Genomic DNA, 27,778 nt, shown 5'->3' with positions numbered 1-27,778 from the left:
CGTTGCATCAATAATTTCCGCGAGGGGCGAGCTCTCCCAGGAAGAATGTGGAATAAATTTCGCTGACTGAGGCTTCGAATAATTCTCCATTGATGACGTAAAACGGTTGCGAGATCGCATTACGGAAGTAAACAAAGCGCTCCGATTTCGAAACGCAACGTTATCGGGCCGTACGCAACGTTACGTCGTCGTGACGCACTTTCGGCATCGAACGACGAATTCCCTTTCGTCGCGGCGCACCGCTCACCCTCGATCACCGCGAACTCTCTCACTGTCTTCGAATTACACCGGGCAGATTATTCCCTTCCGAGTACTGCTGATCACGATGGAAAGACCGTTCCGAGACGCGACTCTCACGCGCAGGTGTTCGCCTGCGTCTTCCCGCTCGCGTGCCCTCAACTCGCGACTTTATCGTCATTTAAAGTGAGATGTCAGATCGATCTATGTTTAATCGAAACTTCACTTTAAGTGGCTGCTTCGGTTGTTGCAAAAATAAATTTTAGCACGGAAAGAGAATTTTCTCGTAAAATTTATCCTTACCAAAATAGTTTTTGTGGGACAACGTGGTATTTTGAAGAATTTTCTGTATGAGATAGATTAGCTGGAATTTTACTTTTTATTAGAATTATAATAAAATTCTTTAAATATTATGTTGTCTCACGACTATCAAGATTTGAGAGTAATTTCTAAGAAAACAAATTTTTTATATGTTTTTTTATATTAATTTAATGGTTTAAGAATTATATGTCTCAAGCGTTATCAAAAATTAAAAAATTTCATAGAATTGTTCCATCATTACACTTGAGTATTCGTATAAAATTTGAGCACGGTTCTTTTATTGATGTAAAAGTCACCATATAATTTTGTAAAATCGCGTAGTAGTACTTATTTGCAAATTTAATAAGAAAGTAGCATTACGAATTAATTTTTTTTATATATACTAATAAAACTCTAATAAATAGTCGTGCAGAAGTTTATTTGAATCCACTTACTCGTTTAAAAGTCATTTATCTAAAATTGCAAAACAAAATATGATCATTCTGCACAAGCCATTGTAAATCAAATTACAATGACTTGAAGTTTTACATAGAGAAATAAAAAATACATTAATAAGCAAATAGCTTAGCGAAATATTATCTGTCATACATCCTTAAAAAACAAATGATTCTGTATTTGCAGGGTTGGGTAAGTTAATACATTTTTTTAACTAAATTAAGTTAAAGTTAATGGTTTATAAAATTAATTTAGTTACGTTAAAAGTTACATGAACAAAAAACTACTTATTGTTAGTTAATAGTTACGTTAAGAGTAAATTAACTTGAGTTAAATTAGGAATTAATTTTGAAAAACATTATTCATATTAAATTACAAAATTGTAATTTTTTAAAGTTAAATTACTCAAAGCAATTCAATTAATATCAACAAGCAAACTTAATATTTTATTCGTAAATTAAATTTGTGTAATATAACAAAGAAATCTTATTTCTTACATGGTTATAAAGTTTTCTCTGATAATTGTTTCTTGTACATAGATAAATTTTTAATTTGAAAAAAAGTTAATGAAATAAAATTAATGCGTTTCAAAAATAACTAGTTAAACTTAAAAATTAACTAAGTTAAGTTAGAAGTTATTAACTTTTAACTCTTTAACTAGTTACTACACAACCCTGTGTATTTGTCACTTGACCACCGCAATGCAAACATCTCCTTGTCACGCTAACTGAAGTATTTGGACACGGAGAATCTTTTTTATATATACGCTTAACCCCGTTTATTAATAATACGTCCTAACACCGAGAATGAATCATACACTGAAAGAATGGTTCTGCTGAAGTATATTTAAAAATTTAGCTGAGTTCAGATCTAAAAATAATTTCACTAAGTCAACAAAATAACTGCGTCAAACGCTTAAATTAGTTTCTAGAATGTCAAAACATTGTGCAGCCTCGCTCATCGTGCTTGTACACGCTCGACATAATTATTTTGATGGCCCAACAGAATTATTCTTTTGAAATCTGCACCCAGCTAAAATGTTTTAATACTTCATCAAGACCGTTCTTTCGTTTGTAAATGGAGAAAAAAATTGATCGAGTATAATCAAGTGCCATAATCTTGAAAAAGATACAGGTGTATCTGCGAATGACGTGGCAGAAACGACGCGAAGCGTTACTACATCACGCATCGTGTCATGCTACGGTGTCTCCCAATAATTCCTCCCGACGGGCACAGCTTCCGCTCGACCTTCCGCTCCGTCAATCGTTCGATCCACCGGAAACCCGAGACGTGGCCGCGATTTAGGCCCGTCGCGCCGGGCGATTCATTAATCGCGCCGGCCGAGAGCCGCGCGGCTCGCGCGGAGAGCGGCCACTGATCCAGAAAGCAATCCCGGGAATTCGTTACGGAACTCGAAGGCGAGCTACTTTCCGTTCTCAGGGAGGCTGTCGGGTTATTTATAGCGCCGTACCCGCCGCCGCATAGGCTGCAAAAGGAAATTCTCTCTCTCGCTCCCCTTCTCCGTCGCCGTCGCCGCCGCCGCCGCCGCCGCCACCTTCGGCATCTCCGTCCTCGTACGTACGCTACGTATCGGCTACGTGGTCGCAAGTAGGCGCGCGTGTGCCTGCCGGCTTGCCTCCTGCACGGTCCAGAGGAAGAGACGACGATGGTGGTCGCGTATATGCGACGCTGAAAATATATTCGCGTTTCGCAATCGGCGACAACCAACGCGACCAACGACGACTAACTGCTGATGAAAAGAAGGAACGAGATTGCTTCGAGAGTTTCTTTTCTCTCCCTCCCCTTCCTGCCAATCCCCTTCGCCGCCTCTGTTATCATTTACTCTTCTTATTTATTATCATTTCGTTCTGCCGGGGAGCTACTTGCATCAAAAGTTAGTTCGTCGAACTAATCCACAGGAAATTCGCACTCTCTGCAACGCGAGATAATCTTCTTGCGAACGCGAGGGACGAGATGAGACGAGATGATCGAACGCCACACAGAAAAAAATTATTAAATCAACAATTTATTGTTTTATATAAGCAAGAATGTAAATCTTCTTGGAAGAATTTATAATCTTAAACAGACATAATTTTTTCTTCGTGTAAGCAAATTATGTCTGTTTAAAATTATAAATTCTACCAGAAAAATTTTTTATTCTTGCTTATATATGAAACAATGAATTGTTAATTTAATACTATTTTTTTCTGTGCAGAAATTGCGACGGTTAAGACGTAAGAGCGTACACTGAAAAAAAGAGTCTAGTAATAATAATTAAACCTAGATGGTGGTGAGATTCAATGAAATAATTTCAATTAAATATTCAGTTAACATGATCAAAGATTTTAGTAATATTTAGTAATGGTAACCGCTTAATAGTAACCGATTGGTTACTATTAACATGGTTACTAAACATTACTAAATATTTGGTTTTATTAATCGAACGTTTAATTGAAATTTATTTCACCAAAGCTAGTGTACGCTGAGAGAAATATTAATCAAACGTTTAGTTAAATAGTGATCAAATGAATTTTGTAATTATTCGTACCAAAAACTGGTTACATTTGATTATGAGTTGTATAAAACCAATTGCTTGGTTAAGGCTCAGACTGTTTGGTCAAAACAACTGCATATTTAATTATAATTACAAAATTCATTTGATCACCATTTAACCAAACGTTTGGTCTAGTTCGTCAAACATTTCTCAAGACGCAGAACGTAGATTGCAAATACGAACACGACAGCTTATCGGAAGCGTCGGTGATACTATTGAAATACTTTTGTTTGGCCGTGACCTGCAATCCGCGTTCTGCGTCTCGCGTAGAATCCTGGTAAAAAAAAAAAAATAAAATCCGATAGAAAAAAATCCGGTCGCTTCGAATATGAACCTTGGTTCGTAAATTCACAAATGTGAATCGTTTTCTACACGGGAAAAAAAACAATATGGATCTGAAAGTAACTACATTAAACCGTTTAAAAAATTGGCTCGGATGTTTAACTTGGTTGATTGGAATATTAAAATCGTTCGCAGCAACATTATCAAGCATGGTCTTCCTACAATCAACATAAAATCAACAAACCTACAACAAACATAAAATCATTTTCTGATCTATAGCTAACTACACTTTTAGATGCTGTAATAAAATTGTTCTTTCTATCGGAAATTTACCAGGGAAGGCCTGGAAGGACGGCAAAGAGAGAGCGAGAGAGAGAGAGAGAGAGAGAGAGAGAGAGAGAGAGCGTATTCTCTCTCACAGAAACACTTAATCCAGAAGAGTTCGGCGGAGAGGAGGCATCTGGCTGATGCATCTTCCTGTTTCCTAGAAGCGCGCTGAATCGAGCGCGCAAGCATTCCCTTCGGGATAAACCATTGATGAATGAATTGCTTGTATCCCGTGCTTGATTCTCGCCGCCTCCTGTCCGTCCGTCTCTCTCTCTCTTTCTCTCTTTCTCTCTTTCTCTCTCTCTCTCCCTCTCTCTTCTTCTCTCGCGCTAGCGCGCGTCTTCCGACTTGCGAGATCATCGTCTGTAATGTACACATGAGTCACTCCCGTATGATAGTTTCCTGCTGGTGTTGCGTTCAGCGGCCGCTCCACCACGGACAAGCATTCTCGCTCCCTCGTATCGTGAAGTTTCCTTATAATCACGACGCAATCGGCTTCCGAATTGCAATATTTCTTTGTAAAAGAAAAATATCCGAAGAGCGCGCCGCGAGTCGCGGAATTAAATGGCGAGGTCGAATTTCTTACGAGCGACGCGATAGATATGTTCGCCGGAAATGTTAGTCATTAGATTATCACGCTGACGTGTGCAGCGTGAAATTCCTTGCCTCGATCGCAGGATCTTGTTTATAGACAGAAGAAACGCTATGTAATAATAATAATAATAATAATAATAATAATCGTTTCTTAGAATTTATCCTCAAAATATCATGTTCGTTATGGGATAAAATTTCAATGAATTTTACTACAAGTTTAATAAAATTTAACCAAACTACACTCAACAGCAAAATTAAAGACTCATCTATTTTGATCTCCAAAAATGGTAAATTTCAAAAGTGTGTAACTTTTGTAAGGAATGATCATGATGAAGTGTTCCAAGAAGCATTTTACAGCTTAAAATCTCTATTTTTGAATTGCTTCATTAAACGAATTACTGAGTTTTTACGAAATTATGTGAATACAAATAATCATATGTCAAATTTCGAAATTTTTTACGAACTTTGCCAAGTTCCATTGCGTGAATTAAAAATCGCATACAAACGCGGTTTACTGCGTTTGAAAGTGTGAATCTTTACCTTTAATTTGCACACTCGCTGACATTTATGCGATTTTATTTCACTGAGTTATTCAACATTGAACCAAAAATGGTCCTTGTGATTCAACATTGAATAACTCAATGATAAAAAATCAAATAATGCTCAAAGAGTAGGCAAATTAAAAGTAAAGATTCACGCCTTCGAAAAGTGTAAAGACTTCGCCCTTTAAAATGAGATCAGAAAGATTGAACTTTGAAGTGAAACGATCTCACAATTACATTGATTTTGCAAATAAATTCTAATAATAAGTAAAAATTCTGTCCGTGCAATATAGCAAAATATCAGCGTAAGAATAAAACTTTGAAAAATTAAATTAAATTAAGAGGGCATGATCGATACAGATCTGAGCAAAAAGTGACTTATAGGTAGATATCATAGAGAATATATTTCTTAAAATTTTAGGATATATTAGAAATCCATTATTGGTTTTAACTGAGTAAAATTAAATTAAATGTATTTATGATAATTCTTAATACGACATTTTATGTACGTTCTTATTTTTGTTATTAAAAATATGGGACGTGACTGCACAATTAGACAGGTAATTTGCGTCGTTTCAATGCTTGTCGCACATTTCAATTCAATACTTAGAACCTAACAACAGTTTAATTTACAGTTAATATGTTTGTAACAATTTTTTCAATAATTTTGCAAAGTTTTCCGTTATATTTCTTTAGTTTAGCAAAAATCATCTTTAATTTATAAGCATACTTTCATTAGTTTTGTATTTGTATACAAAAACATTATATGATGAATGGCATGGAATTTTTGCGAAAACATATAAAAAGGTTTGCTTCGATTATTTATATATTTTTGATGTATTTAATATTAATCATACAACTCAAACTCATTTTCTTAAAAACTACACAAGGTCAATCGGTTTGTTTCAACATATTTTAGCTTTACTTTAAATACCATATAATTTTTATATATTATTTAAGGTACAGATTGAACCATTTTGATTTTTTGATCATATCATTTTAAATAAAATTAAAATTATTTAAAATAACAGTAAAATATAATATAATATTTTTTAAGATTCCCAATAAGAGCGATGGAATCAATAGTGGGTAATTTCTTTCAATTCCGGTTACACAATATTCTTAGAAATTGATAAGACCCTAATCAAATATCGTACGAAGATTTATCCGTCCATTCACAGATGTTCGCTTATTCATCGAGATAGCCACGTGTTTACATTGTCGCACGTTCAACTCGTCGAAATTCTATCACCCCTCCCCCCTCCCGTTTCACTCTCCACCATCCAAATGGGCTCTCCACATATCTTCCCTCCCGACACGTTTTCTGCAATTTTTGCGTCAGCACAAACGGATCCAGGCCAGTTGTCCGGATCGTAGAAGCTATATATTCGCGGAAGCTGGGCCTGCGAAGAGCGAGAGCGAGAGCGTTAGCGTCCCCGTCGCGCGTCGCCCAGGCCGGCAGGAGGGTCCGCCCCCGTTCAACTTGCGTTAAGTGCCCTGTACCTACGAGGGGCACCGCATGCGAGAGAAGGAGAATTCACAAGCCTAAGCCCCGTACACGCTCTCTCCTCTCCGCGATGCAGGACCCTAACACATGACACGGCGAAATGGAGCTGTCAGTAGCGCTCGTCGCGGTCGCCGGGCCTCCTGTTCTTCGGTGTTCGACGGCCTCGCATTGCCGAGATCGCCCAAATCGTACGACCCGCGTGATCCGTCCTCCTCCGCGTCACGTGTCCCGGAATTACGGCGCCGCGGGTGACGGAGGACTCGCGGAACGTGTGTGCGCGATACGCGATATATGTCACTTTGTGCCGCCGCCGCCGCTGCCGCCGCCGCGCCGGGGACGAAATTGTTCGTTCCGAGTTCGTGGAACTCTCTTGGAGCTTATGTCTTCGGAAATTTTCGTAATACGACGAATCCTCAGATTCTGGAGAGAGCCGGATTTCTCCGGTGAAGATTCTGGTATAGAGTGACGCGTTAAATGATCCGGAGCGATCAAGTGAGTCTTCGGACGGACTCCTTCCGTCGGAGCTGAAAGGAACCCGGAGAGGAACGCAAAAGGGATTTCGATAAAGACTGGAGGAGTGAGTGAATCTCGCGAAGTTGGAACGCAAGTCGGAGATAACCTTGCGCGTCACGCCGTGGTGGAGAGTTCTTTGAAACTCTTAAGGTTCTTTAACAGTGTTGCTGTTGACGATTGCGAAGAAATCAAATTAGACAAGAGCCTCTTGTTCAAAACAACGCATTGCGAAACGAGCGAACGGGCGTGCTGGATCCTCCTCAATTTTCGGCGAATTAAATTCTTTCCGTGCTACGTGATCCACTCGCTCGCGCGATTGCGGGAGCGCTTCGTGGGCGTGAGAAAATCGGCCGGACCGACCGCCGACTGGCACGGATACGGACATTATAACCCATCACAGAGAGAGAGAGAGAGAGAGAGAGAGAGAGAGAGAGAGAGAGAGAGAGAGAGAGAGAGAGAGAGAGAGTCCGGACTCGTGCGTGGTCCCCGATACGAAGGTTCTTCCTATGCGAGCGACTCAACCAATCTCTGCATAAAATGATGCAGTCCTAATTACGAGAAATCTTATTGATTGGGAAGAGACGTTTGTTGACGCCGTAACTTTGGGAATCGTGACTTTTTTTTATGCAGAAGTTGAATCGACAATTTTTATTCGTGGCTATTTTTAGATCGAATTTTAATATGAGAGAGATTTCAAGCCTCTTATTTCTTCCATTTTTTATATTTCTATGCTTCAGTTGAATCTCAAGCTTATCGCCAATATCTCTAGAAGTGCTACAATATTCCTAGAATATTATACGATATCATTAAAAATTGAAATATTAAAATAATATTCCGAGAATATACATTATTCGATATTTATAATATTATTTTAATATTATAAAAATATTGTATTAATGTTACAATATATGTCCGCTTTATATAATATTCGTGGTATATTATTTGAATATCCGTGGAACATTATGAAAATGTTCTATACGAATATTATTGCCAAAAATTAATGTGAATTATGCATGAAATATTCATGAACTTTATAATCATTATATTTAAAAGTTATAATATTCCCGATAATTTAAAATATTGAAGTAAATAATAGTATTTACTTCACACATCATATTATAACATCCATATAATATTATCAGCAGTGGCCATATAACCACTTTTTATTAATATTAAATAATATTTCGGGAATATTATTTAATATTAAATAATATTAAATAACAGCGTTTATAGGGATAGAACCTAGACTGGAGTTATAATACTTTTGCTATACATTTTTTTGGAGAGTGACCAATATTATTAAAATTATTTATCGAAGACACTTAGCCAGAGATTTTTATTTCTCGCGTTTACGGCAGATCTCTTCGTGACACATTTCATCTTTTATCGATTCGCAACTTTGATCGTGAATCGGTTCTACGAGGCAGATGAACACGGCGCCGAAAAGCATGGAGAATATCGGCAAATATCGGCGCGTCGTAATACTGAGCAGGAAGCCAGCCGCGCGATTTTTCCTCATGCTGGAGAATAATTCGAGAAATATCCTCGCGAGTGGTGAGCTGAAGAGCGGGAATCTCTCGAGGAACCTGCGCGTCACGTGACTGTTTCGGCGGTAACGATGAGATCGTTCGTGAGACTCGAAACTACGAAGGGCGAGTTATAGTGAAGAATCTTCCACCCGGGCGCCCGAGTTCGTGACGTCTCGTCGCTACGCGGGTATTCCACGGTGGTGAACGCGGGGTAGGTGAGCGGTATCTCGCTCGGAAAAAGTGAAAGAAACGCGCGGGGAGGCACGTGGGGACCTGAATTGGGACTGACTTGGCCCGGACCTCGCCTCGCGCGCAAAAGATCTTTCTCCTCGCGAGTTCACGCACGCCAGCGACTCCGACGGGCTCTTTTCTCGGCCGCGGCCGAGCCTCTCACCGCTCTCGTTCGCCGACGTATGTGCGCTATGATCTCAAACAAGGTAAGCACTGGAGGTGTGCGAATAGTTTGAATTCGAATTCTGCTTGTCGATTTTCAAAGCTTTTTTTATCATTTCTTAGTCTTAAATTAAACTGCTCAATAAATTTGTGTTGACGATAGACAATTGTTTTCGTAAATTTGTTTCAACATTCTTTTTTACAGGTTTCTATCGTGATTTCATAGAATTTAAAAAAATTGCTCCATTATATGTCCCTAAAGTACATTGAATACAATGTAATAAACATTGGATGTACAAATTACAATGTTACTATCAACAAAGTGATACTATTTTGGTGCATTTCATGGAAATGGTAACATTGTAATTTGTATGAAATCCTCACATTTATTGTCTAATATCTATTATAAATTTTGATTTATTGTTAGTACATCAATTTTTTTGTAATTATTTATATGGAATTAATAAATCCTTTTAAAATTCTTGCAATTAAATTCATTTATTAAAAGAAAAAAGATCTGCAATATCCTTTATAATATTGAAAATACTTTAAATTAGTACGTAATGTGAATCCGAGGAAATTTCAATTAAAAAAATTCGATTTAATTTGACTTCACAAATGCTTGATCGCATATTTCTAGTAAGCACGCGATTTTGGTTCGATCGCGATCACGATCGATAAATCGCAAACTCAAGAAATAGGAAAGTTTAAAAAAGTTGAATAAAACACAGTCGGTACATTTTTTTAATTTAAAAACCTAGACATAAATTTAATCGAAATTATACTAGGCTTAGTAAAATTGTAAATAATTGCGCTGAGAAAAAATGCTGTAATATAAATTAAAACACATAGTTTGATTCAATTAAACGTTGAATCACGAACTATCACTAGTACATGTAATTGATTGAACCAAATTTTATTCATTTAATTATATTTGTTACTTTTATTTTTAACTTTTTTTTTTATTAATACTGTTATTAAAATAACAAAATATTTCTAATTAGACTGATGCTGTCAATTCAACAGCATTTTTTTCTGTGTACACATATTATTTATGGCTATATTTTTATAACATTCGAGAAAAATTTGAGATGAAGTATAACGTTCTTTTTATTTTATCGGGAATAATCAAATATTATTTAAAGAAGTGAAAGAATGAAACTCGCGAGATTTTTATTTCTGGCATTTTCAGCTGTTTTCACTAATTTTAATATGAGAAACTTTAAGCCTTATTTCCTTCAGTTTCTATATTTTTCCATTTGATACTAAGAACGTTATATTCTCTTGTAAATTTCTGGAATAATTAAATATTATTTACCGCTTAGCTAGAGAGATTTTTTTTATCTCTCGCGTGTTGCAGCAGATCTCTTTGCGACACATCTCATTTCTCTTATTCCTGAGACATCACATTTTTACATTTTATCGATTCTCAACCTTGTCGTTGAAATAAACCCTACGTGCTCGGGTTAATGCGCCGTAGAAGGTCTCGCAGAACGAAAGTAACCGCACGGCCGCGGTATTCCTTCCTTATTGCCGTTATTGACGGTGCATATCTGGCGGCGGAGGAAGTCAGGTTAAGATTGGATCTCCCGCACCCACGATCGACTTGCCGTGCAACATTGATAAATCGCTCGAACCGATCGCCACGGCGGAATTATTTATTGTGTCGCGTGTAGTTCAGTGAGTAATTCGCATTCCCGTGTCGTTGTACGTGGAACGAGCTTCATCTGGTCGGCGATTAACGATTCGGTCAGTCGCAGATAATTCACAACAGTAACTCACTCGCTAATTATATAGTCGCCGTTCTGTCTCTAATTTTTTTACTTATCTTTGTGCTCTAATTAAGATCTTAATAAAGGTTTTTATGTCCTTAAACTCTTACGTGTGGAGAATATACACCTTTAAAAATCACTGCTACCTGCAAAACTAAAATTTAGCTTTTTATAAAAAATGCAGTGAACACTAATGTTTAGTAATAATCCTATAATGACTAAATAGACTGCAACGAAGTAATTTTAGCAATTATTTTTAGAATTCAACGCGAATTATACGAGACATCGTGATACCTCGTCTACACGTATCTTACGACTCCCGCTTTTCCTCTAGTAACTTATTCGCTTGATCCTTTATAGTATAGTAGTTAAAAAAAAACCACATGTCAGTACTTGTGTTAACTTGTAGCTAATATGTATTTTTAGCGATTTCAACGCTTGAAGTGTACGCGAATGACAACCTTTGTCGTAATTATTCAGTTATTCAGTTAAAGTGTTACTTAAAATTGATGACCAGCTGCTAAATGCGAAGTCTGCTGTTACGCGATCAAGTCGCGATTCTAAAATATATTCGACACATTTTATGGTTTAACTAGCCGGGATTTACGCGACGTGCTATAGCGGTACCTTCAAGTAACGAGAAATCGCAGGAAACTTGAAATACAGTTATTCCCGCTGCGTTTTTTTCATCGCAAGGCCGAGCGAGGATGAGGCAATCAACGTTGATACATCAATCGGTCAGGTTCCGCGTTCGCGGATTAATACAGGGTGTCCCATTAATATAAGGTGGCTCTTGTTGGCTCTTCAAACTTTCTTTATTTAAAGGAAAAAAAGAAAAGAGACGAGTAGAGAGAACATCGGCCCTTTCGAGCTTAAACAGATCTGCGATTAAATCGTCATTTATTTCGTGACCGATGTGGACGACCGGCATAATCGATGCATGCGATATCCATGGGACGTGTGTCTTCGCGGTCATTTGTCGATTTCTTGCCGGCGATCGGGTCTCTGATTACGTATGTTCATAATCAGAAAAACGATCGCCGGCAAAAACTCGACAAACGACCGGAGACACATCAGTATAATTTATCACTCCTGTGAAAACGTTTTACGTGAATGCGAGTGGACACAATTGCCAGCATTTTTTCTTTTTTTTTTGAGCTCACCGATCGCTCCATGCCGATCAGTGAACATGTTAATCTTATGACACTGCGCTCTCGTGGTTAGAAAAAAAAAAAATGGATAAAAAAATATTCACGTCACGCATTCTTAATTTATTCCTCTGTGGCATTCGGCGACATGTTAATGAAGTGTTAATGCGCGTATGTACATACACGTGTACGGATCAGATCACGTGCGTTACAAATGGTGGGATGTAAAGCAATTACATCGTTGTGCAATGACAGTCAGTCAACCGAGTTGATAATATATTTCGTAAGTAATATTTTATATTTTACATTGAATAACATAAGCAGATTAAATGTCAATTGCAATTTTTAAAGTCCCCTGGACTCTCTCAATATTGCACAATATTATTGAACGTCTAGAGGTTATACTATTTTGTTTTCAGTTTGTATATTAATTCGTTTATAAAATAATTATCGTTTGCGAAATATTGAAAAATTCTAATGCTTGGTTTGAAGATATTGTAATTTTTCATCCAATATTTTTTTTTCTCAACTCATGAAAATTATTAATAAATATTGGCAAGATATTTTTTGTACAATGTATTAATGTGTTTTGAATTGTCTAGAAAAATATTTTTGTCTAATATTATTGATCAGCTTGATCGCTAGAAAAACAAAAGAAAAGTCACGTGACTTTATATTATCTAACACTGGAGTTTCTGGTCATCTTCTAAATAATGAATAATTTGAATCACATGTATTTCTACTAATGAGCGACTTTGCATACGTTTTCACTAGTATAACGTCATGTTTAAAGAAAATTGTAATTTATGAATATTTCATATTCTTACATGAAAATAAATGATATTTCTTAAAATCCAAAATATTTTGGATTTAAATTTACATGAATAAAGATTTTCAAATTTTTTATATTTTTTGGCAATGAAATTACTTAAAACTCTTTTACCTAAGATTCAATGATATTTTAGAAAATTATTTAAAGAAAACTATACAATTAAAAATTTTTTTTAATATTCAAGGAGGCCTAAATATTATTTATATACATAGAAAAAGTAGTATTGCCGTTTTGAATTTGAAAATATTTTTCGGAATGTTAAATGTTAAACATTGAAATAAAATTATACAGCGTTAAATAAAGATAATTTCTACATAAAGTTTTGTATTGTTTCATTAACAAAACTTATTTTCAACAAAATTTACTTTTATTATTCAATAAAAATTGTCTTAAGTTCAAAAGAAAAAAATAACAATGTCCTCAAACCAAGAGTTAAAAAATTTTTGAATACTATTATTCAAAGTAATCATATTGTTCTCTTCACATGAATGTTACAGTATATAGAAATATAAAAGTATATTTTGCTAAAATTTAAAATTATAAAAAATTCTTTAAAAAAGGTTAAAGTATATATAAACAAAATCATCGTTACTTTATATATAAACAAAACTATAATTTCTTGCTTACATACACAATGCTAATCTTATTTATACATATATAATAAATCTTCTTTAAAGAATTTTATAATCTTAAATTTCAATATAATAAGTCATCTAAAAATCACAATATGACTATTTTGATATAATAAAAAATATTAAAAAATTCTAATGCTTGAATAGAAAATATTGTAATTTTGCATCCAAGTTTTCTCAACTAATGAAAATTATTATTAAATCATGAGAATATATTTTTCTTGAATAATAAGTTTGAAATTCAGGTCGATGAAAATGTCACACATAAATGAGACGGCCTATATCGGTCTTATAATTAATGCTGAATAATAATTTTTACAATCTCCGATTTATGCGAGCTGCGCGCCTCATATTCATCGGATGTGAAACACAGCTATATTTCTATTTTTCTTGATAGCACTATAAAAAATATCTTCAGGCAAGCAAATTATATCTTTAACGTTGTAGAATCTCATTTCAATATTTAACATTTCGAAAACAAAGAAATTTTCAATATAAGAATATTCTTTTTTGTGTGTACTTATTCTGAAAATATAATCAAGTTCGTATATTACATAAAAAAAAACTGGCAATCTCCTTAAATTCAAATAATGTGAAAGATTAATAGCAGCTAAATTTCTTTATTACACAGACATGTCTTTCTATCTTTGAACCATTTGAGCATTTAATAATATTCCAATATAAATCAGTTACGCGTAAGAAGATGCAAAGCGATTCCGGAACACTAAGTCGTGCGTTGCTGTAACTCACGTTTAGATTCAACTCGCGACTCTCGGAATATTATTTCCCACTATGTCATCGCTCATAGTTTCCCATATAAGTTATCGGTCGCTACACTTACCAAGTATAATATAATTGCACTTAATTGATTCTTCCCCGGCATTACACAGCAATTTAGTTACGTGAATCATCCCTGCGAGCTTTTCTCGACACGAAGCGTAACGTTATGCAACGTCTTATCGCGTTCGACGATGAAAAAAACAGAAAGATCAGTTCGCGGAAACCGCCAACACACGTAGCGCTGAGAATACCCGGCAATGAATCGCCACGTGCAATTGGCCGCACGGTGCTATTTGTGAATCTTTATGCACCTACGCTGACGAGAAGGTGAGCGACGCTGGCGAATCTCGTGATTATGTTTTTAGTTTTCCAGAAATGCTGCATATCCGCGTCGCTCTTATCTGATTTCGCGCAAACGTCATTCATCACCGTTTCAACGGATAATAACAAAGCTCACGCGATTGGATGCTACGTACACGACTCCTTTACGTCATCCTGGTAAACTCATCTTTGGTGTTTTTCCAGTTTTCACTTGTAATTGAGAGAGACGTCACCGGCGGGAAAGAATTCTTTCGTCTGTTCGCTCCTATTTAGAAAATACTGTTTACATGTCATTAGATGATTATTACAGTGAGAAAAAGGTTGTTAACTCGAAATGCATCGACTTGGCTAAATTTCTTCAATTCAAATATTTATGTGTGCTTAAATATAACGTATTTAAATATATAAGTTTCACATTTTATAAAATTTCATATTGTACTGTACGTTGTCTGTAATTAATATAATGATCTACAATGAAAAAAAAAAAAAAAAAAAAAAATTGTTGACTTGACCAAATGCATCAACTTGGCTAAATTTTTCCAATACAAGTGTTTACGTATACTTAAATTAAATATAATACATTTAAATATATAAATTTTAATTTACATTATCTGTAATTAATTGAATAATCTACACCGAGAGAAAATATTGTTGACCTAACTAAATGCGCCAACTTGGCTAAATTTCTTCAGTTTATTTAGTTATTTATATTTTATTAAGAATTTAATTAAGTTAATTATCAATTAAAATTAAAATTAACTTTTCTCTTAATGTAGATCATTCGATTAATTATAGATAACATAAATTAACGCATAAATCAAAATGTGAACTTTTTCATGAACATTTGCCCAAAATAGGACAAAATATTCTGGTTTACATAGACTGAGTACGGAATTATTTCAAAGAGCCGCGATAAAGTTGGAAGTTAATCGATTTTCAACGATTAGATCATCGCGGTACGATGAGTCGAGAAAGGGAAAGAACCCTCGGGAATCTTATGGATCGAACCTTTAGGAATTAATTCCACGAAGTGGGAATTCGCTTACGATGTGCTTATGAACACCTCGTTAAGACAATCGCGAAAGCGACCGACGCAAAAGCCGGCCGGGAAAGTGCTCGGCCGCGCATTTGTTTGAGTCGCGCGTTTGAGTTGCGCATTTGTATGCGTGAAGCTACTTAAACTGCAGTTAATGCAATCATCGAGTATCTCTTTTTTTTTCAATTATATTCACGTTAAAATATTTTTATACGTTAAATAATATTTTTAATAGTATTTAGTATCAATTTGTTACTCTATTTTTATACTCAATTTCATTGTTTTAATTATACATTTACTTAATACGAATTTAAATACTTTTCTTATATAAATAATTATTATACATATTAATATCTGTACATTAAATACAAAACATTCCTTTTTTTAATATATCAAATTATTCAAGAGGTAATAAGACCAATCGTTATTTTTAAAGGTAAATATTTACAAAATAATTTTAATTGCATTTACACCGTTGGACTTTCACTTGTCAAATTAGCTTGCGACAATAAATCTCAATTATCAACCGAGTCAAATAAAATCCGATAAAATATCATCTTGAAAAATGTATCTAGACATTTATAGAAAAGTTCGGCGTATTTGTTTCTGGTAAACAAAGTGTTGCGCATTTGTTTCCGGCGGATTGACTAGACCTAAGTGTTTTCATAATAAACGTCCGTCTTATCTCCCGTTCTGCTCGTAACATAAAACTCGTTCGTAATTGGCTGTCGCTCGATGGTTCGATCCGAAAACTCGTTCTCGCACGTCATTTTCCCTTTCAGTTTTGCGCCCGCGAGCGTTCGTTCGTCCGTCCGTCGCGAGTTATCGACCTTAAAACCGCCATGAAGATTTATCTCTATCAACCTTATCTCGCACGGCGATTATGTACGATAATACGTAAATCAAGGTGCACCCTACATTGTACTGGTACGCACATCTAGCGTATTAACGAGTGTATTTACCATCGTTAGATAGTAAAAGATTCAAAGTTAAATAATGTTAAAAAAAAAGTTAACGACTTTTAACTCAACTTGGTTAATTTTTAGTAAATTAATTTTTAACTTCAACTAATTATTTTCAATACACATAAACAACTTATTAAGTTTTTTTTGCTTTAGGTTTTAAAAATTTGCTGATGTAAAAAAAAGAAATGTAAATGTGAAGATACATTCTTATATAAAAAAAACAATACTTCAAATAAACGTAATTTAGAAATAAAATATCAATATTATATTGGATTTACATTGTACAATAATTATTTTGTAATTTGGAGTTTTTTTGTTATATAGAATAATCTAAGTTTTGAAAATGACATTTTACTCAAATATATAAATAAATCTTTTCAAAATTAATTTTTAATTTAACAAAATTAACCCTTAATTTCGTTAAGAGTTGCGTTCAGATTAAATAACTCGTGTTACTTAACGAAACCTTTTTAGCTGAGTTGTGGCTTCTTGTTCATGCAACTTTTAACGCAACTAAATTAATTTTACAAGCCATTAGCTTTAACACACATAACTTAGTTAAAAAAAATATATATATTAACTTGCCCAACTCTGGCATTTACGTTTTTAGTGACGGGAAGCAAGGCTGAGCTTGCCAATTACGTCGCCGGTGCACTCCCATTCAAGTCTAGCAAAATTTATTATTTCACGAATGCGACACCTTGCATCAGAAAATTCATTCCGTCAACTCGCACCATAAAATCTTTACCATTCTTTGCTAATTGAAAATGAGACGTGAACAACGATCGGTTTACGTTACATAATCACGTTGTGACACGCGAATAACCGCGCACGATAATTTTCGTACACTCGCCAAGTACCTTCGCACTCGCGATTATCGGCTCGTATTCACTGACGACTGATGATTTATTCATGCCCTTTATGTTTCTCGCATAGAGATTTACGGAGATGATAGAGAGCCGGTTCAGCGGCGATTACCATAGATGAAAATGCAATATACGTTAATTAGATAGACGGACAGGCAGACAGAATAATTGCTCTTGCCCCTGGGATTCTTTTCGTTGCCTCGGGTCAAAGAGGGGGAGGGGCAGGGGAGGGGAAGTAAAAGAAAACGAAGTAGAGAAGTCACCATGTCATTATGTGTACGACATCCTTAATAGCATCTCCGGCATCCGCGTATCGCGCAACCTGTATCTCTCTGCTCTCTCGGTTGATGTAACCGCCGAGCGAGTTTGCACGAAGCGCAACGTCACTGTCCCAAATTTCACAGTCACGCCCAAACTTTTCTGCCCGAAATAGAATTACATAGAAGATATCGTCTTTACTCACGCTGAACATTTGTTGCGTCAGAAATCTGTAAAATAAACGTATTGGCACGTATTGGGAATGTTTACTATATGTGGCTGGGGGTCTCGACTTTGTTCAGTTTACAAAAAAGGATCGTTAAGTGTAATTCTCTACACGGGTATATGCGAAAGGAAGAAGAGAAACGATTTGGAAATACAATAAATTTGTAACGAAAGTTTTGTACAAATTTCTACGCAAATTTCTTTCTTTTTTTTTATGTACATTGAGAGGAAAAATTACTTCACTGAGAAAAATTAGAGTTGGGTAGTAACTAGTTAAAAAGTTAAAAGTTAAATAATACAATTAAGAAGTTATTAATTTTTAGTTTAATTTAAATTTTCATTTTAAATAATTTAATTTTTAACTTTAGCTAATTACACAATCATACAAAAAAGAAAAAGTGTCATGTCCGAGAGATTAGATCCATGCGTCCTTATTTTTTTACCGAGCTGAATAATGTGTAATTTAAAAAAAAATGTTTGGCAATTTTTTAAAGATAAAAAAAATCCTGATCTGATGGCGCAACTCTGAGGTCACATTCGATTTCAGAGCCTCAAAATACACGGGGATACATGGGTCCTAATCTCTTGAACATGACACTTTTTCTTTTTTTTTGTAGCTGTGTTACTTTTGAAACATATAAACTTTGTTTAATTATTTTGTCAAAATTAAAAAATTATCTATATAAAAGAAGAAATACATTTTCACATAAAAAACAATATTTCTTTGTCATTTTATATAAACTTAATTCACAAATGAAATATTAAATTCGTTTGATCTATATTATAATTGTTTTGAGTAATCTAATTCTGTAAAGTTGCGAATGTGTAATTTAATAGGAATAACGCTCTGCAAATTTATTGTTAGTTTAATTTAATTTTTAACGTAATTTTTAATTGAGTTAGTTTTTATTCATACAACTTTCAACAAAATTAAATTAATTTTGTAAGCCATTAAATTTAACTTAATTTGGTTAAAAAGATATATTGCTTACTCAACTGTGAAAAATAATTTTAATGTATCAACAAGACATATATGATTGAGTGGGTTTCGGTGAAACAAGCAGAATTCTTGGTTTTATAATAGAACTCGAGATTTTACAATCAGAATGATAAACTTTTATAGACTTTACAATAATCTGGTAATTCCTACAAGATTTCTGATTCACCCATTTTTTTAAACAGACATACTAACTGAATCAGATTTATAAATAATGAAACAAAACTCTTTCTTCACTATTGATTCAAATAAAATTAGCAGAATTGTGCCGTATACTTCAAACTCGATTACATGGATTATTTACGTATTGTTTATGCGAATGTGTTTCTTTATGTAGACAATACAAGCAATATAAACTATAAATTCGATAACACAATATAAAAAAAAGTAATTAAGTTAGAAGATTGTTAATATGTCTGACTTTAGTATTGAAAAAATATATAATATTAAAAATTAAAAGACGGTTATAATTTTTACTATATCTGTGATAAAATTTAAATGTTCGATGATTCATAAATTATACGTTAAGGATAGTTTAGCTGTACAATACGAGCGAAAAGTTATCAAAATTTAAAAAGTGAAAGTTTCTCTAAGTTTATTCTTTAATTAATAATGGTTTTTACAGCAAAAATTATACTTTGCTGCAATTTTAAATAAATAACTTTTAAACGAGTAAGTGGATTTAAATGAATTTTTGCATAAATATTTATTAGAATTTTATTAGTGCACGTAAAAATTTCAATTTAATTGGTAATTAATGATACTTTCCCATCAAATTTGCAAATAAGTACTGCAAGACATTATAAAAATCAAGAGAGTAAACCAAAAATTAAATAACTTTCCAACGTAATACTAGAATATTCTATAAAATTTTTATATTTTTGATAGTTTTGAGATATGACCCATACATCCTTAAACGTATTTTACTTATTGTTAGCATCTTTTACACGTAATGTAAATTATTTATATTACACGCGTAAGCGCCAAGTTTTACATGAAACAAGCGATATTACTTGTTTGATATAAAATAGCTCTTTGTGAATAGTAATTGACGTACTAATAACGAATTTATTTGAGCAATCTTTTCTCGCAGTGCATTAAACGAATTTGCGCCCGTGAGATATTTGCGAGTCACCTTTCCGCTTAAATCATCGTCCACGCGACGCAATTGCCGGAACATTACGTCGTTGCATAATGGAATTTCGTAACAATGTCTTAATTGCAGCGCGATTTTTATTACGACCGTACTCGCATCTTTACGATTAGCAGTCGGTCGACTGACTTATTTAAACGTACACATTGGCGCGCGTTTTATCGTTTTTTAATCGCCAATTTGTAGCCGTCGTGAGATTGGTTCCCAAGATAACTTGGCTGCCGTGGATCCGCTCGGAAGATAAACTTTCGCACAACGAGGTCGGTTAAGGGAAAAATACATCTTTGCGCGCGGAAGAAAATGGAACGCGTAAAATTGCGCGCGCCGCATTCCTTGGGGTAATTCAGGTCTGCTACTGTCTCCTCAGCCACGTGACGAAACGTCGTTAGGTGTTTGCGACACGGAAGGAAGTAACGCGCCTCTCCGAGGCGGCTCTCGTCTACCTGCCTACTACTCTGTCGTTACCGTAGCGCTACAATTCACTCGCGCTCGCGTAACCGCGTTCTCCAAGCGCGCTATAGCGGCTCGGAGGACCCTCGCGCGCGCGCGCTCGTTCCGGGAGTCCCCGGTCCCCGACCCATGTTAAGAGTCGCCGCGAGTCAGTGGTCCCCTTCGTTCCCACCCCCGCTCTCATACTCTGTCACTGTCCATTTTCGCGCTCCATGCATCGTTTCTCTCTATCTCTTCCCGCACACGTTAGCGGCCCCGTAGGGAAGGAAGAAGAGGAGAGCCAACAGGATCGACGAGGATGGGGTGACACACGGTGACAGGGAGAGGAGGAAGGACACGCGTGAAAGAAGGGAAAGGCGAGAGAGAGAGAGGAGAGAAAAGGGAAGAAGAGAAAGAAAAAGCGCGTGTGGTACGGAGAGCCCGACAAGGTAGGAAGGAGAGACGGAGGGAGAGACACGCGAGCGCGTACACGCACAAAGAGATGAGAGGACGAAGGAGGAACGACAATCGGGAATAACACGCGGGGGGTCTCGGCTCTCTCACGACGACAGAGGACCGGGAGGACGGAGGAAGAGAGTGGTCGCAGAGCAAGGAAGGGTGCGCGCAGGGAGCGAAGGAGTAGCAGCAGCAGCGGCGGTGGTGGCGGCGGCGGCGGCGGCGGCGGCGGCGGCGGCGGCGGCGGCGGCGGCGGCGGCGGCGGCGGCGGCGGCGGCGGCGGCGGCGGCGACGGCGGTGGTGGAGGAGGAGAGCACTGGAGCAAAGCGCGCGCGGGAAGCAGAGCGCGAGGGGGGTCCGAGAACCGTCGTCGGTAGAGAGGGGTCCGGGGGGTCGGTGGGGGTCTGGCAAGGAGCGCGGGATCCCATTGGTTCGCGGCCGGGCCATATTATAAGCGGCTGCAGTCCGCGCTAGTTAATGTTAGCCCGAGCCTCCACGAGAGACGACGCATCTCTCTCTCCTGTCCGTAGTGTCCGCCGCCGCCGTTACTACTGCTACTACACTCTACTACTACTACTACTACTACTACTACTACTACTATTACTACTACTATTACTACTACTACTACTACTACTACTACCACCACGCGCGCACGCCTCTAGCTAGAGCGCCCGGAGTATCGCGTACCGCGTGAGAGCCGCTTACACGTTCACGTATACAGGCACCGTGCGTCGCAAAGAGGGAGGAAGAAAAAAAGTAAGAGAAAAAAAAGAGAGAGAGAGAGAGACGCACTATCAACCCACTGACAGATAACACGCGTTGATAAGACGCGCAGCCGCAGCATCGGAAAGATCGCGATCCTTCCGCAAACGCACGTACACGCGCACTCGATTCATCCGCGAGGTTCGAGAAGCAGCCCCGCGCTCGTTCGTGCGTGCGTGCGTTCGTTCGTTCGTTCGTTCGTTCGTTCGTTCGTCGGTCAGTCCAGTGCTCGCGTCGTTCAACTATTGTTCGGGGGACGCGTGTCGATCTGTATACCGAAGATCGAGAGCGGCGAGTGATCGAAAGAGTGAGCGAGAAAGAGAGAGAGAGAGAGAGAAACGAGAATCCTAATTCGCCGGGGATCCAGTGCGGGAAGGAGAGGAGAAAGAGTTAAGAGAGATAACACGGAGACACGGAGAAAGGGACCCAGTTTCCTTTGGACCCACCGACGAGACGGTGTACCGGGAGATCCAGAAGCGCGAGATAAGCCCCAGGACCGAGAGTGCGCGAAAGCGAATAACGAAGTAAGTCCCGTTGCATCACTCGCTGAAACACTTCCCGCGGTCGAAATTCGAGAAACATCTCGACACTGTATCGCGATCATGTCGGAGCTATATCGCCGCAACGATACCGACATGACGTTACATATCGTTCGTAAGCTATGCTCCTTTCTTCTTTCAACGTTGCGTAGCGCTGATACGCAGCGACGCGCACTTAATACGCAGCACGAGGACGGGGATACCATAAATTTCACTTGTTCGCCGTTCCATTAGAACGCGTCTTCTTAAAATTTCAGAATCAAATTCGCATCACGTGTTGAAAACAAAACTCTAAAACAGTAAAAATGACGTTTCACCGATAGGCCACGTGGGAATCTCGGCACTTCTGAGGTTTTTAAAGCGCGTCAAAGCGTCGCGTTGGGAAACCCTTAATGGGTGTCGAGACGAAAATCTATGCGATGATCTGCGACGATACGGTCCCGATAGAAAAATAATCCACACGTGGAAGGAAAGACGCGCAGAAGAAAGGAGAGAGCAGGGTAAAAAAACAAGAGAGATTTGACGCGTTCGCGTTTTCCCGCTTGCTCGAATCGAGACCCGAGAAGTAGAAGCAAACAGGTGGTCGAATAGACCACGGCGACCGACTCGTGTTGACACGCTGCCTTTCGCAACCCTACGCTCATTTCCGTCAATATGGATCAACTTTAATCTCGATTTAACTTGGTTTTTTTTTTTAAATCTTTTTTCAGTTTTAAGATAAAAAAAAATAAAGTTAAACCGAAATTGAAGAATCAATCGTTGATACAGACGGGCGTTAATCCGTTAATTCCTGTCTATTCTGTCGAACAACACATTTTTGATATATTATAGTTAAACCGATTTTTATTCAAATATGTAATTAAAAATTGACCTTTTTTACATTGAAATAACGAGACAACTATACACAGTTTAAAGCAGATTTTTATGCTTAATAATTTAGGTGTATTTACAAACATCTATAAAATTCCCCGAACTGCGCGCCGTATGCTTTGCCGAACTTAAAACATATCTATTTTAGGAAGAACCAAGTAATATCACGAAATTACAATTGCTTCAATAATCAATTTTAATAATTTTTTTCTTTTTTTAATTTTATGATAAAGTTCAACGATTCATTCTGATATTCTCTTTATCTTCTTTTAGTTTTAAGATTTAGCAAAAGATAAAGAGGAAATTGAACTGAGATTTGATGAAGTTAGTTTACATAGAAATGGATATTATTTTGTTAATTTATGTCTCTTCCCGAAAAACATATCTTCGAATATTAAAATTAAGAAACTGACTTCTATTCAAGTATGCAATTAAAAACTGATCTTTTTTACATACATGTATAATTTATATGCATTCGACTGACGGTTAATAACTAATTTTGATTATTATCTTAATTACTTAAGATAATAAACTTACATTAAGTTTATTATCTTAATCACTTACGTTTTATTATTGATTATTTATCGATTTATTTTTGTGACGTATTTTTTTTTATACTGAAGTTGGTTTAGTAAACGAAACCGTACCGTAATAACTGTTATTTAAATTTTTAAATAAATTAGTATTACGTTTCTGCCACGTTATTTTATTGCTCGTTTTTGACCTTTTGTATATTTCAATTTTCGTAAAAAAAAAGTCGAACTTGGTCGTTTAATATAAGCTTTTTTTTAATTTTGTGATAAAATTCAACTATTTATAATCTGCGTTAATTTATATCTCTTCCCAATGACCATCTCATCTTCGAATATGTTTAAATTAAGAAACTGTTTTTTATTCAAATATGCAATATTAACTCATATTTTTTAATTTTATAATTAACTTCAATTAAATTCAATAATTTTTGGAAGTTTATTCTGATACTCTTCATCTGTTAATTTGAAGAATTTTCAGGAATTAAAAAAAAAAGATAAAGAATAAGTTAAATTGTTATTAAAATTAATTTACGCTGGCAGAAATTGGCGTTAATCTGCGTTGATTAATTTTCCCTTGAAGAACATCTTCGAATACGTCAAAATTAAGAAAACCGATTTTTATCCCATTAAAAACTCAATCTATTTTAATTTTACGATTAAGTTCAACAAGTTCTTGACATTTACTCCGACACTCTTGCGTTTCGTACTGCGGTTCAAGTTACTTTAACTAGAAGTTGGATAGCAAGGTGTTAAATTCTTCGTATCCCGCAATTTTGTCTTGTAACATTCTTGATAGAGGGAAAATTATCGCGTCTCACGATACGCGTATTGCTTTCACTTAAAATAGCGAGCGCGTAATTTGAAGTGTTAAAGAGCGCGGTTAACCCCTCGTACTTGACCTTTGCGCACTTGTGCGGTGCTGAAGAGTAATTCAAGGGTGGCGAACGGCATCTCGATGTTTATTCCCGTCCGGTGTACAGTCTCGATTCGACACACACACGATTCGCGTGATCAAATCCATCTTGCGTCGATTAGCACGTCGTTTGCGATAATAAAATTTCTTTCTCCTCGGCCGTTTCCATCCATTGAAATTAAAAGCGATAAGCGGCGCAATCGAACGGGCGCGATCGAAGAATAAATAACATGCAGTTTCCGATAATGAGTTTCTACACACGAAGGCCGGAGGAGAGTTAATCGATTCCGCTGGCGGTTTTCTCTATGCGGTCAATATTTATATTGGGACGCAAACAAAGTTTCTTTCCTCTGCCCACCGGTAAAAAGGAAAGGGAAAAAAAAGGCGAAAGCAACACGCGCGCGGTGCGCTAGGTGACCGGCCATGGACCGCGCGCGGCTAAACACGCACGCATGCACGCACGCACGCACGCATGGACAGCGGCGGCGACGGCGACGGCGACGGCGGCCTCCTCGCTCGTTTTCAGTCACTCGTTCTCCTTGTCCTTCTGTCGCAACCCACGCGATGCTTCTCACCACCGGGAGACGAGACGCGCTCTTTTTCTGCATCCGCGGCGGATCGATCGTCGTGGGATCTCCCCGCGGAGGCCCCACGATCAAAATCGAGACCGACCGCCGCGCCGAGCCGCCCACCCACACACGTGGCCCCGAGAGAGTGTCTCTTTCTCTCTCGCCATATACCGCCACGAAGAAGAAAGGAAAATAAAAAAGCAGCGCAAAATTGAGACGCGCGCGAACGCCATGAGAAATTGTTTTGGCTATATACAATACGAGAATTAAAAACTATCGAAATTTAAAAACTCAAGGTTTTTCTGGGTTCATTCATTTTTTTTCCTAATCGCAACCAAAAATTTTCGTCGCGAATTTTGGCCCTGAAATAACTACAAAGAAGAAAATGAAAAATTTGATTTATAATGATTTTTGCAATGGATATTAATAATTTTGTTGCGGTTTTTAAACGAACAACTTTTAAACGATTAAATGGATCTAAAGAAATTTTTGCACAAATATTTATTAGAGTTTTAACAGTAAAAATTTCGATTTAATTGACAATGCTACTTCCCCATCAAATTTGCAAATGAGTACTTCAAAACGCGATTTTACGTAAGAATCAAGAGTAAACAAAGAATGAATTAACTTTTAAACCGATAAGTGAATTGAGCTTAAATTTTACACAAATACTCAAACGCAATACTAGAATATTCTACGAAATTTTTATATTTTTAGTAATGTTTTGCGACATGGCATTCTTAAAATTACCTCAAGCTCCGCTGCGTTGAATAAGAGGTCCGTCTTCACGCTCTCGATCGACGACACTCTCTGAAAGAACAACCTTACTTTAGTATTTAAATTTATCCAGACACAGATCAGAAAATAATTTAGATTAGCAAAATATAATTTATATAGGGCGCTAAGCGTGAAAACATTTTGCTGCAAAAAGTTTTGACATTCTAACAACCAGCTTAAACGTCCAATGTAGAATTCCTTAATGGCTCAACATGATAACTTTTAGATCTGCATTTCAGATCAAAATTATTCCTTGTACGCACAAACAAAACGAAAAGTTATAATCGTTCATTTTGGACAGAGCGACGTTTGGTTTACGGAAACAATTGGAGAGTAAACTCAATTGTCATCTCGTTAAAATAATCGTTGAACGATGGAAGAGTATAGATGCGCAAGTTAGACGGTAGAGCCTCATCCAGGCGGCTAGTGCTGACAAAGAGAGGGAGGCGGAGAGCGTTCGAGAAGAGGTCGAGGAAGAAGACGAGAGACGAAACGGTGAAAGGGAAGGGCGTGTGTTACGGGGTCTATCTTTAGAGTTCATTCAGAGAATCTTTTGCTCTCGTACAGCCGGGTGAGGGCCAAACGTCAGCCGATTCACGCCTCGACGACCCGCACGCATACGTACGCACACTTTCTCGCGCGCGCGCGCGCGCGCGTTCTTCTCCGGTATGTAAGCTAGCGCCCATTAAACATGGCCTAAATGCGGCGGCGCCTTAACAGGTGTGGAGAATTCGCGTTCCGAAGCGGATCCCGACGCGGTCGTTTAAAGAGACTGAGAACTCCTATTTTTCATACTTAGCAAGGCTTAAGGATGCATCGGACGTACAGTCTCTGCAAAGTAAATAAAATTTCGGAATGTGTTTAAAGCTGAAAGTTCTGTGATTTATATTATATTGTTATTTAACATATGTTTATAGTGTATTTACTATTTGTTATTAAAAATTAAATTATTTTTTTACAACATTAAAAAAAAAATCAATTCTTCGTGTATTTTAAGTATTTAAGATGATTTATCCGAAGTTTAGAAGAAATGATACTTAAATTTAGTACTTGTACTTAATAAATATATATTTACATTTAATAAGTATTTTATTAGTACTATTCGAATAAATATTTATTAAAATTTAGCAATTTTTTCCTCAGTGTATATGTATAACTTTATGCAAAAGATAATTTTTACTTTCATTAGCAATTCTCTTATATTAATCACTGATTAAAAAAAAAAAATAAATAAAAACCAATCAATAGCGAAATAATAACAAAACTTTGTAATAATAAAGCCCTTTTTAATTCAAATCAATATATGATATACAATTTTTTTAAAAGAAAGTTTTGAAAATGTAAATGTAAAAAACTTATATTAATTTTTAATTTAATACTAAAACAAACTAGTAAGAGAATTAAAAATATTTTAAAGAGATCTGTTCCACATTTACTACTCAACATTTTGCAAGAAAGTTTAAATTGGAAAACATTTTCATTTAATAACATTTTCTTATTATTTTCTATTTATTTTATCGTTTCTAATAGAAAAGACTAGTTTTTGCCGATTTTTCTTCGAAAAATATTGGTTTTCACCACCGTTATGGATTTTATCCGCAAAAATATGAAATTTGGCCACTTTTGTTTCGAAATCTTTCGATTGGGCAACCACGTGCTTTCGGATAGGTCTCTGCATGAATGAAAGAATGGAAATTCGAGAGTATAACGA

At 36.5% G+C, this 27,778-nt stretch overlaps 2 protein-coding genes across 10 annotated transcripts in view; one reads left to right on the top strand and one right to left on the bottom strand.

The window, feature by feature from the left end:
• The window catches only part of LOC105200139 (peroxisomal leader peptide-processing protease), a 111,680-nt gene that overhangs the window by 37,756 nt on the left and 46,146 nt on the right, over positions 1-27,778 (bottom strand). For all 5 annotated transcript variants that reach the window (XR_005574691.1, XM_011167552.3, XM_011167550.3 and 2 more), the window contains one exon: positions 26,041-26,100. The gene's annotated coding sequence lies outside the window, so the exon portion shown is untranslated. The remainder of the gene's footprint in view (positions 1-26,040; positions 26,101-27,778) is intronic.
• LOC105200138 (ion transport peptide-like) overlaps positions 1-27,778 on the top strand; it is a 73,896-nt gene that overhangs the window by 12,574 nt on the left and 33,544 nt on the right. The window contains exons 1-2 of one of the 5 annotated variants that reach the window (XM_026137442.2): positions 6,907-7,462; positions 8,671-9,278. The exons of 1 other annotated variant lie outside the window; for it this stretch is intronic. In XM_026137442.2, the coding sequence (XP_025993227.1) occupies positions 9,255-9,278 (24 nt within the window). In that variant the 5' untranslated portion in view covers positions 6,907-7,462; positions 8,671-9,254. Of the gene's footprint in view, positions 1-6,906; positions 7,463-8,481; positions 9,279-21,533; positions 22,391-27,778 lie in introns of those variants that run through there. 3 more of the 5 variants (XM_026137443.2, XR_005574692.1, XM_039448803.1) reach the window with 3 other exon arrangements.

Source organism: Solenopsis invicta, chromosome 4 (genome assembly GCF_016802725.1).
Source record: "Solenopsis invicta isolate M01_SB chromosome 4, UNIL_Sinv_3.0, whole genome shotgun sequence".
In the NCBI taxonomy this organism is placed as follows: domain Eukaryota; kingdom Metazoa; phylum Arthropoda; class Insecta; order Hymenoptera; family Formicidae; genus Solenopsis; species Solenopsis invicta.
The sequence above is the reverse complement of the archived record's forward strand: the minus strand, read 5'-3'. Positions and strand labels throughout refer to the sequence as shown.